This window comes from Euphorbia lathyris, chromosome 2 (assembly GCF_963576675.1).
Source record: "Euphorbia lathyris chromosome 2, ddEupLath1.1, whole genome shotgun sequence".
In the NCBI taxonomy this organism is placed as follows: Eukaryota; Viridiplantae; Streptophyta; class Magnoliopsida; order Malpighiales; family Euphorbiaceae; genus Euphorbia; species Euphorbia lathyris.
The window spans coordinates 30,850,032-30,869,369 of NC_088911.1; the positions used below are offsets into that span (position 1 = coordinate 30,850,032).

Consider the following 19,338-nt stretch of genomic DNA (forward strand, 5'->3'; position numbering starts at 1 on the left):
CGATTTCTAAACCAATAAATCACACCAGTAAAGCCCAAATGAGTTCGAAAATCATCGTTATAATCACTAATATTAACCTAACCAAACCTAACCCATTCAAAAGCAAACATCAATGAAAATTAGAGGGGTTTGTGTATTTTTGCAAAAAAAAAACATAAAAAAAATGTATTGAATGAGCTTTGTTTATTTGGTAGCATATTTGTAAACCAAAAAAAAATTTGGTAGCATATTTAAATAAGTAAATGTAAATGAGACTCTAATTTTCACTTTTTACTGCCTTCCCCTTTCCTATAATCTCCTCTCTCTCTCTAACGTTGCTGCGCCGCCCGCCTCTTCCGACGGTGCGATTTGAACGCTGCTGCCACCGTGTCACCAACTAGTCTGATTCCGTTCTCTCTTCTCAGTTCTCACTTTTCAATCACATTGCAGTCCCTCTCTCCTCTTAACTCTGCCTCTGATCCTTGCGCTTCACAGATTACACAGGTAATTTTATTTCTATTTATTTATTTATTATTTTATTTTTTTGGTAGTTTGTTGGTTGTTTATGGTGTAATTTATACTATATCTGGTTTATTGTTATTTCTAATTGGGTTCTTTTGAAAACCACTTTATTTCGTTTCATAACTGTAGAAAATTTTATTATTTTGGTTTTGATTAGGTGTTGGTTTTTTTTTTTTTTTTGAAAGCGATTAGGTGTTGGTTTGTTTACTCCATATTTCAGAATTTAGGTTCACACAAATTACAATTTGGAGAATCGATTTGCAGTTGGGATTGCTAAAAAAGATACAGGTCTAATTGGGCATCTACATTTATCTTTCAAAAGATATTTCATCTTAATTATTCCTGCTCAATGTGTAATCTTGGTGTGTTTTGTTATTATGTTTTGTAATCCTGATCTTAACAAGTGTTTTTTCAACCACTGCACTAAGTTACAATTGAATGCAAGAAGTAGGAACTAAGCGTGGCATCACAAAGTAACAGATCACACACCCATAAAACTATGTTATAAGTTGGTTCGATGTAACATCTTTTCTTTTTGTTTCTTCTGTAATTTTTGGTAATTTTCTCTTCAGTTTTGGAATACTTGACTTGAAGGCCGAAGCCCAAGAATTTGTTCAGTAGACCAGATAAATTGTCATGGTATTGTAATGCAGCGGTTGGTAAGGTCTTTGGGAATTCGCTGATCATCCTTAAATCCTTAACTTGTTGCCGATAATAAGCAACCTAAAGGTATAATTTATAATGGCTGGTGATGGAACCAAAAGAGGTCAGGTTTCAGCCGTTCCGCCAAGGAAAATCAATGTGCAAAATTTTGCAGAATCCCGTGCTTCTGAGCTCGAATCACTTAACTCAATAGTAGAAAACAGATTGAACAATGATTTCCGCTCTAGAAGAAACAAGAGAAGAAGAACCACTGCTTATGACAATAAAACTGCGAAGAAGAGGTATGCAAAAAGGAGGAAAATAGGAGTTGTAGTTGATAAAAGCAATCCTGTAGTTTCGGCGCAAGATCAGGAAAGGGTTCTTCCTCGTCGAATACGACGGAGAGTTGAACTTAAGAAGAATGATGCAAGTGGTTTCTCTACTTCAGGCGACGGTACGAAGAGGCTGAGAACGCATTTGTGGCATGCTAAGAGGTTCACTATGACAAAGCTTTGGGGTTTCCACCTTCCTATGGGTTTGCAGGGCAGGTAGTGTTATCATCCTATTGTTCATAAAAAAGAATGCCATCATTCTATCTGCTGCTAAAAGTTCATTATTAATTCTTCATTTTTTTTCTCTTTGACAAAAGAGCATTTTGTTGATTCAGAGGAAGGGGGTCAAGGGCTTTATTGAAGTGGTACAAGAATGGAGCACTTGTGCATGATGCGAGCTACTGTGCTGCTATCCAGTTGGAGGGTCCACAGGCAAGCTATCTCTTTGTGATTATTAATATTTAATTGTGAATTTTATTGCTTATTTACTTATATGTGGTATGATAGTAAAATCTTTGAAGGATGATTGATTGTTTGAATGTAACAGGCGGTGCATTTTCTTAATTTCATTTCTGCAAGATCAGTTATTCATAGTGATTTACGCGTGAGAGATCATATGTAAAATAATTTTTTTCACGCAACTGAACTCCAGGATTCACTAATGTCAATCTTAAGGATGGTGCTGGAGTCTTCTCCATCAGCGCAACCCGAGGAAAATACCAATGCTATTCTTTCTGGTGCTATCTATGGAAGTGCCATGGTAGGTTATTCCCCATAGTTTGAAGAAAATTATCCTGAGGCTGTCATGTATAATTTACTTGTTTTTCAGCTTCACCGTGTTGGAGTGCCTGGTTCGCAGTTGATAGCTCCTGTGACCTATATGTGGCGACCTTCTCATGATTTGAATGCTGAAAAAGTTCATAATGAATATGCTTCAGATAAATGTGATGAGCCCCAAACTTCTGAATGTTCTTCATATCGCCAACTTTGGGTGTGGATACATGCATCGGCCTTTCAAGAGGCATATGATACTCTAAAATTTGCTTGTGAGAAACAGGTATATGCATTTTCTTTTTTTTGCAAGAAAAACACATTTGAACTTTACGGCTGCTACATTTCATAGTTTTTGAATTGACCTGCTAATATTAAACTGAGAAATGTAGGAATCTTTGCATTAGAAATGATTGATAGTTGGTGAAACCTGGTTGACCATATTTTCACATTTCAATCTTTTATATTTTTTCTTGTCTTATGCTTGATTATGTTTCGTTAAATTGTAAATTATGGTGCTATGGAATGTAATTTGTTGTTAAGAATTTCTTTGTGGGAATATGAGGGTACTATCTTAACACATTTGAACTTTAAGGCTGCTACATTTCATAGTTTTTGAATTGACCTGCTAATATTAAACTGAGAAATGTAGGAATCTTTGCATTAGAAATGATTGATAGTTGGTGAAACCTGGTTGACCATATTTTCACATTTCAATCTTTTATATTTTTTCTTGTCTTATGCTTGATTATGTTTCGTTAAATTGTAAATTATGCTGCTATGGAATGTAATTTGTTGTTAAGAATTTCTTTGTGGGAATATGAGGGTACTATCTTAAGCCACATTCATTATTTGTTGCACACTCTTAATTTGTGGTTTCTAAGTTCTGTATCTTATGTTTCAGATGAATGAGAATGGCAGCATCATTAATTGTTTCTCTCTTGAAGGTCAACTTGCCAAATTAGAGGTAATGGGATCAAAGGCATTTCACCTTCTTCAAAAGATAATACTTCCTGTTTCTTGGTAAGCCACCTAAGTTGTAATTTAATCCTTCTTGATAAACATTGAAAGTCAACAATGGCTAAAGAACCTACTTGTGTGCAGTAATTTAAAGAATTCTGGGCAACTGATGAAACATCATGTTGAAGAAGCCGATGTTGACTTGGAGTTTAAGTCTCCCTTGCTTGAAAATGAGGAGAACATCCAATCTTGTTCAGTTCTATCTTTTACTGTTAGGGATCCCCGAGAGACACCCGAGATAAAGATTGCTGATATTCCTGCGGCTGCTTCTACTACTGCTTTAAATTCTGTGTCAACAGCTGAACCTAAAAACGACGTCACTGTCCCTATATCTGGAAGTTTGGAAAAGGGTAAAGACTTACTTTCACCATCAGCTTCAGAACCCAAAGGGGATAGTAGTTCCTCTGATGAGAGGAATCTCTGGGATATTAATAGCAGGCTAAGCCTCCCAGTGGAAGAGAGTGTTCTTTGCTTGGAAAAGCATCACAAGCGTATGGATTTTGTTTGCCTTGATGATAAAAAATCAGGGAAGCTGAGAGCTTCAACTGAGGTTCATAGTTCAAGATATTGCCCAATTCTACTTCTTAAAAATAATATGCAAATGGGCTCATTCATGGGGTAATTGTTTTTACTAGCTTTAATCTATTAATTGATCTAGATTAATTTTCGCGCTCATGCTTTGGCATTTTAATTGCACAGAGCCACATGCTTGTTTACCATTTGTTTTACATCTGTATTTTGAAGTGACATTGTATTTCAATTTTTGAAATTACCAATCTTGTGAGAATCATCATGCTAGCTGCAACTACCATATGTACAGTGGTCAGATTGCAGTAAATATTAACTTACATGATAACATAGAAAATTCACCTTTCTAGTCTTCTCTTGCTTTTTCTTTCGGCAAGCAACCTCTCATACCCCTATTTGAACATAGGAAGAAAGTGAGGAAAAAGATATGCATAATCGAAATTCTATGTCTCTGTTACAGCCTTCACATGTGTGATTGTCGTTCTTTCCTTTTATTTTTATCTTGTTTCAACGTAAAGAGGGGAGGTTATTTTTCATCGTTGTCACTGACTCTCGACCAGGAATTTCATTTTTACTGTTGTTCAATTTGAATCTTTATATGCATATAAGATTTGGCATGTATATTAAACTGCTGAAAAAGGCAAGCCAAATCCATTCTTCTTTTTTGGTTTTTTCATTGCTGTGTTTTCACCTGAAAAGCCAGTTTCTGCCTTCCATGATGGTCAATGTACCTAGAACTTTCTTTTTTCCCGATATTGTCTTTCTTATTATTATTGTTTCAGACATGAAAGGTAAAAAATTGAAGCCTAAGCTTTTTTCTTTAGGCTTTAGTTTCCAACTGATTGCAAATGTTCCATTGTCTACAAGTATATATAATTGCTTCAGATTGTCCCAGTCCATTTTCTTTTCCGGTAATCTTTTGCATGTATAGCATGATGACTTCTTGCAAAATTTGCTATAAGTTCCTACTATTTGTCTTTCAGATGGTCAATCATCATCCCTTTATCCTGGGCCAAGGTTTTCTGGATTCCTTTCATCTCCAAAGGAGCTCATGCTATAGGTCTTAGAGAGAAGCGGTGGGTTGCAGGTGAAGTATGTAAATTTAATTAGTCCGCCTTTTTTTTTAAATCTTTTTTATTACGAAGCTGTGGATGCTGATTTTTCTGTCTTTGCAGGCTCAGTTGCCATTTTTTCCTTCAGATTTTCCTGACTGTAATGCATACTTGTCTTCTATGGCAACTGAAGGAGCTAATGCAGAGCAAGAAGCAGAACAGCTGCCAATTGCTGTTAGACCCTTAAAAGTGCCCATTCCATCCTTATGGAATAGTATCCTTGTTTCAGTAGACAAAAGATCCCTTGCAACTCAAGGTGCTTCAATTTCCAATTCGGAGGCTGTTGTTGATGATGATAAATTATTGAACTCTGGATCTGGGGCTACTAACACGACAGCCCTTGCAGTCGATAGTAACTCATTTAATGCAATTGTAGCAAGGACATCTGATGAATTGACTGCTTTCATGAATGAAATCAATGGTGATCATGTACTTCTATTTCCGCAAGTCCCAAATAGGAGGAGTTTTGAATTAATTAAGAATGAAAGCAACCTTGGCCACCCTCAAAATGGTTCTCAAATCCCAGATGACCGTAAACTATGTTTTGTTAGAGTTCTTCTCCATGCATATAAGGAAGGATTTTTTGAAGAGGGGGCAGTTGTATGTGCACCCACTCCTATTGATGTATCACGGTGGACTTCCAGGTAGCCTTCCTATCTTTTCTTTTCTTATAATTGTGCTTGTAATAAAATTATAATGGATTTGTAAACACATTACACGAACTCAATATGATCATGGAAAAATGAAGTATGCTAATTTCAGGATTTTCGTGGGTTAGCTTGGCCTATACTCTGAAGTTAAATGATGTGCTTGCTTAATATGTGTTTCAGGACAGAAATTGATAGGAGTGGACTTCAACTTCCCCAGTGTTCAGTTAGGTCATACTTCAAAGAAAATTCTTGCGGAAAGTGGGAAATCCATTTACCAGAAGACCCTGCTTCTAGTGAATCTTATCGATGGCCAATTGGTTTTGTCACAAGTGGATTTGTTCGAGGGAGGTTGGTGACGACGAACTCTTGTTACTTGCGAATGATTGCTTGTTTTGATTCATGGAGTTGTGGTTTTTTCTTTGGATAGCTAAAATGATAGGATTTGTTTGTGATGTGCAGCAAAAAGCCAGCGGCGGAGGCCTTTTGTGAAGCTATCTTACTTGCTGACCTTAGGAGAGAACAGTGGAATGAGGTAGCTGTGAAGTGGAGGAGGAAGGAAATATATGTTCTTGTAAGGAACTTGAGATCGTCTGCATACAGACTTGCCCTTGCATCAATAGTCCTGGAACAACAAGAAGAAGATTTGGAGTTCTTGTGAGACATGTTTCTTTTAAGTGTGCGATTGCAAATGTATACAGATGAGGTTTAAATAGGTCTTTTGAGTTAGAGGAGATTATATAGAAGCCAATTTTGCTCGATTTATCGGGTACAAGAATTTTGCCTTGCTAATTTTTGACAGTGAGTTTAGGGGTTTAGGCAGCAGTAATGCCTTTGAAGGAAGTTAGTTCTTTTTGTCTAATATTTCATTCAAAGGTTAATGTAAGACTATCTGCATGCTTTATAGTGGGCCATTTTTAATTTTTACTTTATATATTGACACAAAATTAGTATATAAATTTTTGAGCTGGATTAGAGTTAACATACCATTTGAAAATGATATAAATATTTAAGATTATTATTATATTTGTTAAGAGAATTTAGTATCTGAAATGAATTTTGAAAAATTCCACAGGTTTCAATACAGTTTATACAGTTTCATTTTGTTCTGTTTTTGACATTCTGGAAAGCTAACATTCTGAAATTTCAGATACAAATGGACACAAACCTTCATAGCTTATCTTTGCATGTGGATTCCAACCGATTAGAACCCCCTCAGAAGCTTAGACTCGTCGTGTAATTGAATGGTTCAAAATTGCGAATCTGAGAGGAAGTAATTTGCTTCAAAATCGCGAATCTGATACGACCTCATTTCAAAATCGCGCCGTGAAGAAATCCGTACTTGGAAGTTTGAGTTTGCTGTAGACTTAAAAGAGTAAGAAAATTACCTAATTGCTCTACTCATGAGTTTTTATAACTATCATTTAATATTAAAGCCTATGGAGGCAGTTTTTAATTGGGAAATTTACATAGAAATTCACTTTTAAGAAAATATTTACAATTATATCGAATCATAATTTTGAATTATATCAAACTAATAAAATCATTATTTTTAAAAATTAAAGTTTATAAATTAGGGATCTAGAATATATTATCAAGAGTTTGAGATTTATGAATTGGAGTTTAAACTTTTTAAAGTAGGTGTAAAAGTATATTTTATTTGGTATATCTAGAAAAAAAATGACATATTGATAATTAAGTTTGATGATATGATTTAGTTGTAATTTCGTAGTCAATTATGATATTCATATAAAAAGCCATTTTTAATTCAACCACAACAAAAGATGGCGAAAGACCCATAGGACAGTTAATCAAAATGCTACTACAAAAAGGCCACTAAAACTTTTTATTTATTTATTTATTTATTTTTGTAGTGAGTATGTGAAGTGAGCTTAGCATACTTTCTATTATATATTGGATAATTAGTAAGCCACATGAAGCTACTAATACATGTAGGGAAATTATCCCTCTTTTATGGATAATGAGGTAAGACTACAAGTTTAGCTAGTGTATTTACAACTCGATTAGCATTACAATATTTATTTTCCATGCGTTTGAAATTTGCAATTTTATATTGGGTAAAAGATATAATTTAACAAACATGGTACTTAATGTGAAAAATTATAGAAATTTAAAGGTTTGAAATGAATTATAAGAGCTTGATTGATCAAAATTGAAAAAATAAAATAAAAAATGAAAAGCTTATAATTCTTAGACATAAGTTATTACTAGCATCCTACTTAATTTCCTTGGTTGCTCAAACTACAGCTGCAAAAAAAAAAAAAAAAAAAAGAACACACATACAATTGAATACATGTATATATTTATATATGAAGTTAGCTAAGCTATATATTTTCAACGGTTATTAAAAACCGATCCTAATTATTTGTTCCTAAAAAATTAAAATGACTTTAGTGTCGGTAATTAAAAAATCGTTGCTAATGATAAAACATAGGGTCGGTTTTCTGAAAAACCATTGCCAATAATAATAGTATTGACAACGGTTTTTTTTTTATCAAAACCGACCCCAAAGCTCTTTGGCATCGGTTTTTTTAAAAAACTGATGCCAATAATGCTTTTGTAGTGTCGGTTTATTGAAAAAACCGACCTCAAACACCATTGGCTTCGGTTTTGTTTACAATCCGTTGCCAATGAAGCGTCACCAAATGCCATTTTTATACTAGTGATGATATTATTAATTTCATCGAAAAGAACAAAGACAAACTTTCCCAACAAGAATCCTCGTCTAAGGATGAGCTCTAGATTGTTTTATAACATTTTTGGGCTTTATTAGTGTAGCACAGAGTTAATTATGTATGGTATGGCCACACAGAAACTTTGACAATTTTATGTTTAGGGAGAAATTTTGACAAGTTTAGTAGCGATGCCGCTAGTGCAAATGAAAAGAGCTTAATTAGGAACATCTATTTTGCTCTTCATCTTATAATTATAAGCTCAACAATCCCAAATGCAGAGAAACAGAAACCCTAGGATATAAACTACAAAATTATATACTGGATAATACATGTAGAGAAATTGTCCATCTTTTATGGATAATTAGCTACGGCTACAAGTTTAGCTAGTGTATTTACTACTCGATTAGCATTATAATAATTATTTTACATGTGCTTTGAAATTTGTAATTTTATATTGGGTAAAAGATATAATTTAATAAGTATGGTACTTAATGCGAAAAATTATAGAAATTTAAAGCTTTGAAATGAAATATAAGAGCTTGATTAATCAAAATTGAAAAAAAAATGAGAAGCTTATAATTCTTGGACATACAACCCATGCAATAAAATAGCAGATCCGAATCTGATTGAATCCAAAAAGTCGATTATTATTAAAATTAATAATAGATAAACATGAAATAAGTCAGAAACATAGTCTATTTCAAACCCACAGCAATTTAATTGTGGATCCAACAGAGCATGCAAGGAAGGACAGGTGGCGGTGGCAGTGGGTGCTCCTTCTCCAACTTGCATTTCGCCCAACTCTTTAGAAACATAGTTTATTTATATAATAAATTGCTAAATAAATAGTCAATTTCAAACCCACAACAATTTAATTGTGGATCCAACAGAGGATGCAGGAAGGACAGGTGGCGGTGGGTGCCCCTTCTCCAATTTGCATTTCGCCCAGCAGAGAGCTGGGCAGAGTGGATCCAACAGAGGAAAGCACCAGAGCAGACAACCACATAAACAGTTCATAAAGTCTTTCTTGATTAGATCTCTTGTCTGGTGCTGAAACTATCAACATCAGGACGAGGACCACCACGAATTGCATTTTGTTAACCACGAGTCTTTATCTTTGTTGTCTTTGTCTTTGTAAAATAGAGTCTTTGTAAACATATTTATATAGAGTTTATGTATAACCGTTCAATTTTCTTGTCTGTCAATTTCTATATAATTCTTAAGTAGATTTACAGCATCCTGTACAAAATAAGATTAGTTTGTGGATCAAAAAGAGCTTTTTTAAAAGCAATCCAAAGCTAACCCACAAAAAAAAGATGGGCCCATGGGCTTAATATATAAAAATAGCCTATTGATTTTTCATTTTCCTACATTAAATGCTTGATATTTTGAATTTAAAAATTCTCAATTGTATTAATTATTTTTTTAACAAAGTGTATTAAAAAAATAAAATAGCAGATCTGAATCCGATTGAATATAAAAAGTCGATTACTATTAAAATTAATAATAGATAAACATGAAATGAGTCCGAAACATAGTTTATTTCAAACCCACAATAATTTAATTGTGGATCCAACAGAGGATGTAGGAAGGGCAGGTGGCGGTGGTGGTATGTGCTCCTCCTCTAACTTGCATTTCGTTCAGAGGTTAGGTGATGCTTACTTTGTTTTTGACAAAGTAAGCTTTATTTTGTTTTTTCTACCATTGGATAAGTTTACTTTGTCAAAATTTATCACCATCCAATAGTGGAAAAAACAAAGTAATACTTACTTTGTTAAAAACAAAGTAAGCATAGAAGACACATTTCGCTCAACTCTTCAGAAACATAGTTTATTTATATAATAAATTGCTAAATAAATAGTCGATTTCAAATCCACAACAATTTAATTGTGGATCCAACAGAGTATGCATGAAGGACAGGTGGCGGTGGGTGCCCCTCCTCCAATTTCCATTTCGCCTAGCAGAGAGCTGGGCAAAGTGGATCCAACAAAGAAAAGCACCAGAGCAGAAAATCACATAAACAGTTCATAAATTCTTTTTTGATTAGATCTCTTGATTCGTCTGATGCTGAAACTATCAGCATCAGGACGAGGACCACCACGAATTGCATTTTATTAACCATGAGTCTTTGTAAAATAGAGTGTTTGTAAACATATTTATATGGAGTATACCGTTCAATCTTCTTGTCTGTCAATTTCTGTATAATCTCTAATTAGATTTACAGCAACCTGTACAAAATAAAATTAATCTGTGGATCAAGAAGAGCCTTTTTAAAAGCAATCCAAGGCTAACACAAAAAAAGATCGGCCCATAGGCTTAACACATAAAAATAGCCTATTGATTTTTCATTTTCCCACATTAAATTCTTGATATTTTGAATTTGAAAATTCTCAATTGTATTAATTATTTTTTTACACAGTGTATTAAAAAATAAAATAGTTGATACGAATCCGATTGAATCCAAAAAAGTCGATCATTATTAAAATTAATAATAGATAAACATGAACTGAGTCAGAAACATAGTTTATTTCAAACCCACAACAATTTAATTGTGGATCCAACAGACGATGCATGAAGTGCGGGTGGCGGTGGCGATGGATGCCCCTCCTCCAATTTGCATTTCGCCCAGCAGAGAGCTGGGCAAAGTGGATCCAAGAGAGGAAAGCACCAGAGAAGACAGCCACATAAACAATTCATAAAGGCTATTTTGATTAGATCTCTTGATTCGTCTGGTGCTGAAACTATCAGCATCAGGATGAGGACCACCACAAATTGCATTTTATTAACCATGAGTCTTTGTAGTCTTTTTCTTTGTAAAATAGAGTGTTTGTAAACATATTTATACAGAGTATATATACAACCGTTTAATTTTCTTGTCTGTCAATTTCTGTATAATTCCTAATTAGATTTATAGCAACCTGTACAAAATAAGATTAGCCTATGGATCAAGAAGAGCTTTTTTTTTTTAGGATAAATAATTTATTAGTCCCTTAGTTTTTACCTAACACATTGTTTAGTCCCCTATTTTGAAAAATACATTATAAGGTCCCTAGCTTTTGCTAATATTAACCCTTTGGTCTTTTTATCTAGTTTTTTTAGACTTATAATCGTTATATTTTAGCATAAACAGCTAGATATAAAATAACAGAGTAGCATAGTCAACTTGTATTGTAGTGTGGTTGTCCTAAAAGCTAAGATATGTTCGGTTAAAATTCTAAAAAAATAGATAAAAGGACCACAAGGTTAATATTGGCAAAAGATATGGACCTTAAAATGTGTTTTTCAAAATAGGAGACTAAACAGTGTGTTAGGTAAAAATTAAGGGACTAATAAATTATTTACCCTTTTTTTAAAGCAATCCAAGCTATCACAAAAAAAAAAGAAAGATGGGCCCATGGGCTTAACACACAAAAATAGTCATTGATTTTTCATTTTCCTACATTAAATTCTTGATATTTTGAAAATTCTAAATTGTATTAATTATTTTTTTACAAAGTGTATTAAAATCGTTAATTAGGTTCCAAATTTTGATATTTTTAATTTTATATTTTCATTTCGGTTCGGATCAATATTTTTTAATATTTTAGGTTTCGGTTATTATTTCATTTTTAAGTTAGAAAATCGTTTAAATCAAACCAAAACTAAGGTTATAAAAACGCTAGACGCTTGTCAGACGGATAGTTTAATCGAATATTAATCAAATTTTAATCGAATTTTTATTTTTATATTTAGTGGTTTGGTTGTGAGAGATAGTAATGGTTTGGTTTCTATGTCAGGTGGTGGTCCAATTGGTACTACATTATGGGCTCTACATGCTGAGTTAATAGCAATTCTTTATTCATTATGTGTGGTACGGAATAGTGGATATCATGTTATTTTAGTAGCTTCTGATTCGGCCTCGGTTATTCAATTGCTTTAAAGGGGATCTGGTTTTGTTAAATTGGCTTGATGTTATTCTAGGTGATATTTTTTAGGTGGCCGGTTCTTTTGAATTCATTCAATTCATGCATGAAAAACGAAAAGTAAATATTGCTGCTTATAGTTTAACTGTATGGGCACGTTCTATTTCTCAAATAGAAATTCTTATTGAAGATTTTTCTGATTTTATTTCTTCTTTTATTCAAAATGATTTAATTCCATTTTTTTTTCCGTAATATATGGTTTGTATTTAAAAAAAAACACTCCACATATTAATGCTATGAAACTTCTTTAATATAATTTCCTATTTTTTATATAAAACATCTGTTGGTGATATTTTCGAAATAAATATGGAGCAACGAGCTCGGAATTAATATTTGAAAATGGCTCTGACAGAATAGTTGTTTGATGGTTATAAAACCAAAAGGTTGATTCTGTTGAGCAATGTTATTAATGATTAAAGGGTAAATTCCAAAAAAACCTATGTGGTTTCATGGATTTAAAAAAAAACCCATATGGTTTGTTTTTACAAAAAAAAAGCGTGTTATACGCCGTTACCCCGAAAAACGGAAAATTACTTAATAGTGTTAAAATGGATGACGTGGTGTAAAATGGTCCGAAAAAAAAAACCCACCTTCTTCTTCTTCTTCTTCTTCTTCTTCTTCTTCTTCTTCTTCTTCTTCAAATAAATTAAAATAGATTCTTCTTCTTCTTCCTCTCTCTCTTCTTTTTTTCTTCTTCTTTTTTTAATTTCCAGAATTCTGGAAATTTTAAAATTTCCAGAATTCTAGAAAATTTCTAAAATAACGTCTGAAATCCAGACGTTCATCACGTCTGGATTTTCCAGAAGTAAGAAGAAGAAGAAGAAAAAAAACAAAAAAAATTGGTTTTTTCAATTTTACCCCTTGCCACGTCATCCAAACTAACGGTGTTAAGTCATTTTCCGTTTTTCGGGTAACATCGTATAACACACACCTTTTTTTTTGTAAAAACAAAACACAGGGTTTTTTTTTTTGAAATCCATGAAACCACGTAAGTTTTTTTTTTTGGAATTTACCCATGATTAAACTAAAATATATCAAAAATTGAATTGAAATTTGGTTGAGTACATATGTTTACTTGTTTCCTTAATTAATTCAATAAATAAAATTATAATTATTATTAGAGATTGTAAAATTACATTTGATCCGTAGACGAACTTAATATGGTATACATTTTGGATAATCTGGATTCTAACTGTTAATTAAAAAATGATATAAATATTTAAAAGTATTATTATATTCTATAATTTTTAATATTATGATTAAAATTGATAGTAAAATTACATCTAACCTACAAATATAATACGAAAATGATGCTAATCCGATTCAATTTACGTGATTATCATATGACGTTTTTTTGGAGTGGATTTATGTTTGCTCATTTGACATTAAATTAATAATTTTCATGACACAAATATGATATTAATCCCGATAATTGTCACCGGAGTATGCAGTAAATGAAAGGGTAAGTTACACTTATAACAGATATTAGTAGTTTTATTACACATGTCAAATACTTATTAACAAAATTATAAAATTGTCAGATTTTTAAATTTTTAAACTACTTTTATCTTGAACCGTCACAACCTTTCAAAGTTCATTGAGTTTAGTTTTTAAAAATTAACTAATTAATGTGATAACTGCAATTTTGACAAAATAAGAAATATTTATAGTAGAATTTGATATTTTAAAATTATTAAACACTCATATGATAATAGATAAGAAAGGAAGATACTTAATTGTAAAAAAAATTTTAAAGATGATTTTTTTGTGTAATTTTCTCTAAAGGAAATTGAAAAACAATGCTATTTGGGCTTCATACGACCCAACCCAATATTAATAAACAATAAAATGCTCGAACAATCGATCCGTTGAAAATTAGAACGCAGATTAGACGAAGAGAGTACGAAGCAAAATTCAAAGTGGAAACCAAAAAACGTAGTGCGAAACAAAATTTGAATCTAAGCACCGATATCCGATAATTTTTCTTATTAGAAACAATTAAATCAAAGATCGCAAACCTGCCTTGGCTGAGAAATTGCACAGGTAATTCCCGCTCACTCGACTGTCTGTTTATTCATTAATTGTTTTCGTTTTTTTAAAATTAGATCCTCAATCCCAGTTACAATTTGAATCCAAATCAAAATTTTAGCGTGAAAATTTGAACTGTGATTTTTAGGGTGGTTTTGTGTGCATCATCTGTTGTAAATGGCGAGGATCAAACCTCAAGCTCTCCTTCTACAGAGCAAAAAAAAGAAGGCGCCGACTCGAATAAGCGCTGTTACTATTATTCTATGTAGCTTGATTACTATCTTAATTGTCTTCTTCTTGTATTCTACATACCGAAACTGGTCATTAAGGTCTGTGCATTTCGTGATTTTCTTTCTTTTTTCTGGTAAATTTTTTTCGTAGTTGGGATAACGTTCTACCCGCTTTTAATTAGTAATTCATATCTTTCAAACTGGTTTCTAGGTCGACGATCCACCACACCGAAAGTTACAGTTCAAGTTATGAGGTAATTGTCATTTAGTTTTTCATTTCCCTGTTTTTTTTTTTTTTTTTTTTTTGGACTTTTCTGTACAATGAATGGCAAATTCTGGTTTCTGTGTTCTGCCTATTTTTCTCCATGAATTTTAGTTTTTCTTTTTCTTGTTAAGGGAAGAACGTTTATATTTAATATATTATATTTCCGTTATGGGAATTCAATTTTTACAGGTTAAAATTATCTGTGCTGTAGGTTAATTCGAAGATACCTGATCTCCCTGGATATGCAGTATGTCTTCTATTCCATGCTGAACCATTTTAGCTTATTTCACTTTGTTTCTTACTACCGTCATATGCTATAAGCCTATAACTTCAAACTAGTATCTTAGTTTTTGAACAATCTCTAGCTTTCATCAATTTGGGACTAGATGCTGTTATTTGTGTATTTAATATGTGTCCTCTATCTTGCATGAAAACTTGAATTTTGGAGCTGAAATGTTTTGGAAAATGAAATTATCGGAAACTTGTATGCTATGTTTTGGGTCACGTTTCAGTAATTTTAAAAACAAAAAATGGAAACTCGTTAAAATTTTGGAAACTCATTTCTTAGAACGAAATGTGTTTTCGTTAGTCGATCAATGCTAATCACGTATTCATTAAATTCCTAATGTTTTCTAGATTATCTTGTATAAACTTTCAAAACGGAAGTCTTTTTCTCTCTATTAGGCATTTTTTCTAATGTAAAAAAAAAAAAAGCCTACATTCTTATAATTTTTAAAAATTTATAGATATATCTACATACTCTTACTATTTACACGTTTCCGTCTCCTATATCTTTTACAAATTTTGTTTTCTGGCTGCTTTTGGTATGCTTAGCCTTATAGAAATGTGGAAGAGCCTACGTTTTGGAGTTTATAACACATCCTATTTCCATTTGGTGATTGGATTGATAAGTAACACGGACTGCTTTTACTAGATTGGATTAACATACTTATCTCTGACATCTGTTGAAAGATTTGTGGGACCTGCTGATTGGATGTAATACTCCGGAAAAGCTACATTTTACTGGATATTATTAATAAATGAATCCTTGGTGGGAAGATTGATAAATAATTTCAGCGACCTAACTTGGGATTGTACCAATCTAGGTGAACGATACCTCTGTTAAGGGAGAAAAATTCAAACTTACATTTATGGTTGAGAATCCTTAGTTCTGTAAGCGATGAGTAGTCGATAGGTCAGAGTGACAACTGTTGAAGTTACTCGGAATCATTGTAGAGTTGTCCTCAGCGTTCATTTTTGTAATGGAACTCGCAATATAATGTTGCTTCATTTTTATTTCTTAGATTTTGAATACGTCAAAAGGCTCTATAATGGTGGAACTTTTCAAGGATGGTTCTTTTGAAGTTGTTGACAAGTTTACTAAACTATGGTGAGTACATGTACTACTTAATTTCACTTTTGCTTCATAGTTCGATAAACATCTGTCATGGCTGCTGTAAGCATATTCGTCATAGTTGCTATGCTATTATACAATAAAAATTTACAAGCTTCCTGTATTGGAATTGTTCATTGAATACCAACACTGTCTTAATCAATTTTCTCTTATGCATACAGCGTGTGCTAATACCTATGGAAGTTTGTCTCTCATGGTTTTGTGCACTGGTTTTTTTGCTATAATTGCCAGCAGCATGCATAATATGGTTATCCTTGGTTCTTCCCTGCTTTTGCATCTTACTTTTGATTGAGTGCATAGGTGACATTATTTGGTTTTGCTTAATACAGAATGAACTCTGTCGTGCAATAATTGTCATTGAAAGGTTTTGATCTGTAATGCTAAAGTCAGTTAAGACAGTTATGGATGAATCATCTGGAAGTATAAGAGTATAGTAAATTGTTTCATGAGTAGCTTCCTTATAGAAAGCTTCTTATACAAAATTTGGTTGACCATCGCTCATCCTCCAATATTATTTTGCGTTGGTCTTGCAGTAAAAAGGGGCGATTTAAGGGGATGCGTTTTCGTCATGTAATAAAACATTATGTGATTCAAGCAGGGGATGCTGATAACCCTGGGGCAGCAGGAGATTGGACTTTGAAGGGAAAGAATTATAGTCAACTGGATACAAGGTTGCTTACCTGAATTAAATTAATACCGTCCTCTATTCTTTTATCACTCCATGAATTGTTCAGTATTTCACATATGAATTATTATGATTTTATATTGATAAGTGAATTTGATATTATCAAAATAGTTTGAAACATGAAGCATTCATGCTTGGAACATCAAAAACAAAAAACAACGAAAAAGGATTTGAGCTTTTCATTACAACCGCACCAATACCAGATCTAACTGAAAAGCTTATAGTTTTTGGACGAGTCATTAAGGGAGAAGATGTTGTTCAGGTAAAACAATATTATACCTTTCAGCTTTTGTGATATGATATGTATGGCTTTCTATTTTAACTTTTTCCCCATTTTCATATATGAGCATTATGTTTCATCAAACCTGGGAGGCTGGGCACATTTTATAGACTTTACCTGGGAAAATCTGCCTTCTTTGCATAGAGCCAGGATTCAATATTGCTTATCACTTGCAGCTATAGCTAACAAGTTGTATATTCGGTCGTTGAACATGGCTTTTTACCAGGAAATTGAAGAGGTGGATACAGATGAATATTATCAGCCTAAGTCTCGTATAGAGATTACCGATGTGACTCTACAATGGGAACTCTGAAGTTGTTCTTTTGGTTTGAAGCTTTTCACATTGCATCATTCGTCCACTACACATCAAGTTTCCTGCCAAACTTCTGATATGTATTGTGAGCATTTGGAGTAGTGTAATTTGTCAAGGCATTGTCCAGGTAGAATCCTATGTAGAAGAGTTGAAGCTTTCTAAAATTAGCATGAGTACTTGGCAGCTATTATCTGTTCTCTTGGCAATTTTGTTCTGAAGTTGGATCATACACCAAAATTACATTGTATAACAAGTATATGTATTCTTTACTGCGAGGAAAGTTAAGAAAAGAAAAGGAAAATGATTTTGCTGATAATTTGCGTTTGTGAGTGGTGCTTTTCACATGCTTTCAATAGTTATTTCTGTTTGTCCTTCTCAGGTTTGCTGGTCTTATGGTAGAAATTACTCTTCTACTGCATTGTCTTGTTAAAGGGTTCAGTAGATTGTTTTTTTCCCCTCTCGTTTCAGCGTATTTCCCGGCTCATACTCTAGCTAGGGCTGTCCATTCAAAGTATGTTAGTAGAGAATAGGCATGTCCACCTCTGTTTCTTAACTAGTTTTGTGTTTTAGATTCTCTTTAATATAAGCAGTTTCTTGGTAAAGAAAAAAGAGAAAAAGGATCGATCATATTGTCAACATGGTGGTTATAAACCATTTTATTTTGGTGAATACGAATTGAATCATAAAGCTTTTTTTTTTTTTTTCTTTTTTCTAAAGAAGTTTTTATCATTCTTCCTTTTTTTGGTAGAAAAAAGAAAGGAAAAAACAAACAAAAAACCAAAAAGATGCCTAACCCGGGATTAGCCTAGGGAAGCTAACTCCCACCACATAATTCAACAGGAGAGAAGAAAGGAAAGTAGGAGGAGAAGAGAAAGTAGTTACTCCCAACAACATCTCATGGCTCTCGGCTGCTAAACGATCCGCCACCCGGTTCTGTTCTCTGAAAATATGGCTGAAACTGATGGACTCAAAGGAAGAACAAATCCTTTTGATACCTTTGATTAAATTTTGGCTATTCAAACAAATAGCATTATCTTCTGATATCATATTGATAGTTTTGAGGTTATCATATTCCACAAGCAACTTCAAGCCCAGACTCTTAGCAAGTCTAAGGCCAGAAAAGATCCCCCAAAGCTCGGCAGAAAAGGAAGAACCCATCCCAAGATTCTGAGCGAATCCGGAAACCCAAACACCACCATCATCTCTCAGGACTCCTCCAGCAGCGATTTTTCCATCCTTCAGACAAGAGCCATTAGTGTTTAACTTCACCATCCCTCTGCTAGGCCTACACCAGCCCAAGAGATGAACCGCCTTCTTCTGGATAGATCTAGCAAGAGGGTCCTCCTTGAAGCTATTAATAATAGTGCAGAATTTCTTGGATAAGAAATCAACCAAATTAGGAGTAATAACCGTTTCTCCTTCAAAAATCTCCATATTCCTCCATCTCCAAATTTGGTGATAGACAACTGCAAAGATGATATCACCATGCTCCAGATTGGCTAACAATATACCATTAACACCATCAGTGAACCAGTCAAGCTCAGGATGGGACAAGAAAGCAGACAACAACTGGTTAGGGAGAACTTTCCTCCACACCTCTCTACTCTTAGAACAGTCCCTTAGAGCATGGCAAATGGTTTCCTCATGCCCTCTGCATCTGCTACACGCCCCAGATTCCACCAAATGCCGCCTTTTCCTATCTGTATTAGTAAGCAATCTATTCTTGACACCAAGCCACGGGAAACTCCTAATGCGGTACGTGACTTTCAAAGCCCAAATCTTTTTCCAAATATCAGGCCGAGGAAACTCCAAATTCTGATTGAAGGTCTCGAAGGCAGACTTACAAGTATAAGACCCATTATTAGTCAAAGCCCAACAGTGACTATCCCTATCTTCTTCTTTATTACTAATC

The 19,338-nt window shown here is 33.5% G+C and overlaps 2 protein-coding genes across 5 annotated transcripts; both read left to right on the forward strand.

Moving 5' to 3' along the window:
- Positions 1-254: 254 nt before the first annotated feature.
- LOC136217628 (ribonucleases P/MRP protein subunit POP1) lies at positions 255-6,519 on the forward strand. Of its 4 annotated transcripts, XM_066004230.1 has the most exons (11): positions 255-483; positions 1,074-1,691; positions 1,811-1,907; positions 2,128-2,235; positions 2,305-2,532; positions 3,151-3,269; positions 3,351-3,884; positions 4,778-4,886; positions 4,970-5,550; positions 5,737-5,904; positions 6,016-6,519. In XM_066004230.1, exons 2-11 carry the CDS (start codon positions 1,243-1,245, stop codon positions 6,212-6,214), a joined length of 2,592 nt encoding a protein of 863 aa, XP_065860302.1. In that variant the 5' UTR covers positions 255-483; positions 1,074-1,242; the 3' UTR covers positions 6,215-6,519. The 4 variants fall into 4 exon arrangements, with proteins under 4 accessions (XP_065860302.1, XP_065860306.1, XP_065860305.1 ...); XM_066004234.1 differs by lacking the exon at positions 255-483 and having other exon boundaries at positions 1,554-1,691; positions 1,793-1,907; positions 2,023-2,235; XM_066004233.1 differs by lacking the exon at positions 255-483 and having other exon boundaries at positions 1,554-1,691; positions 1,793-1,907.
- Positions 6,520-14,075: 7,556 nt separating this feature from the next.
- LOC136217629 (peptidyl-prolyl cis-trans isomerase CYP21-4) lies at positions 14,076-17,802 on the forward strand. The gene is made up of 8 exons (XM_066004236.1): positions 14,076-14,254; positions 14,388-14,568; positions 14,681-14,723; positions 14,946-14,981; positions 16,039-16,124; positions 16,682-16,819; positions 16,945-17,095; positions 17,340-17,802. Exons 2-8 carry the CDS (start codon positions 14,417-14,419, stop codon positions 17,424-17,426), a joined length of 693 nt encoding a protein of 230 aa, XP_065860308.1. The 5' UTR covers positions 14,076-14,254; positions 14,388-14,416; the 3' UTR covers positions 17,427-17,802.
- The last annotated feature ends 1,536 nt before the right edge of the window (positions 17,803-19,338 follow it).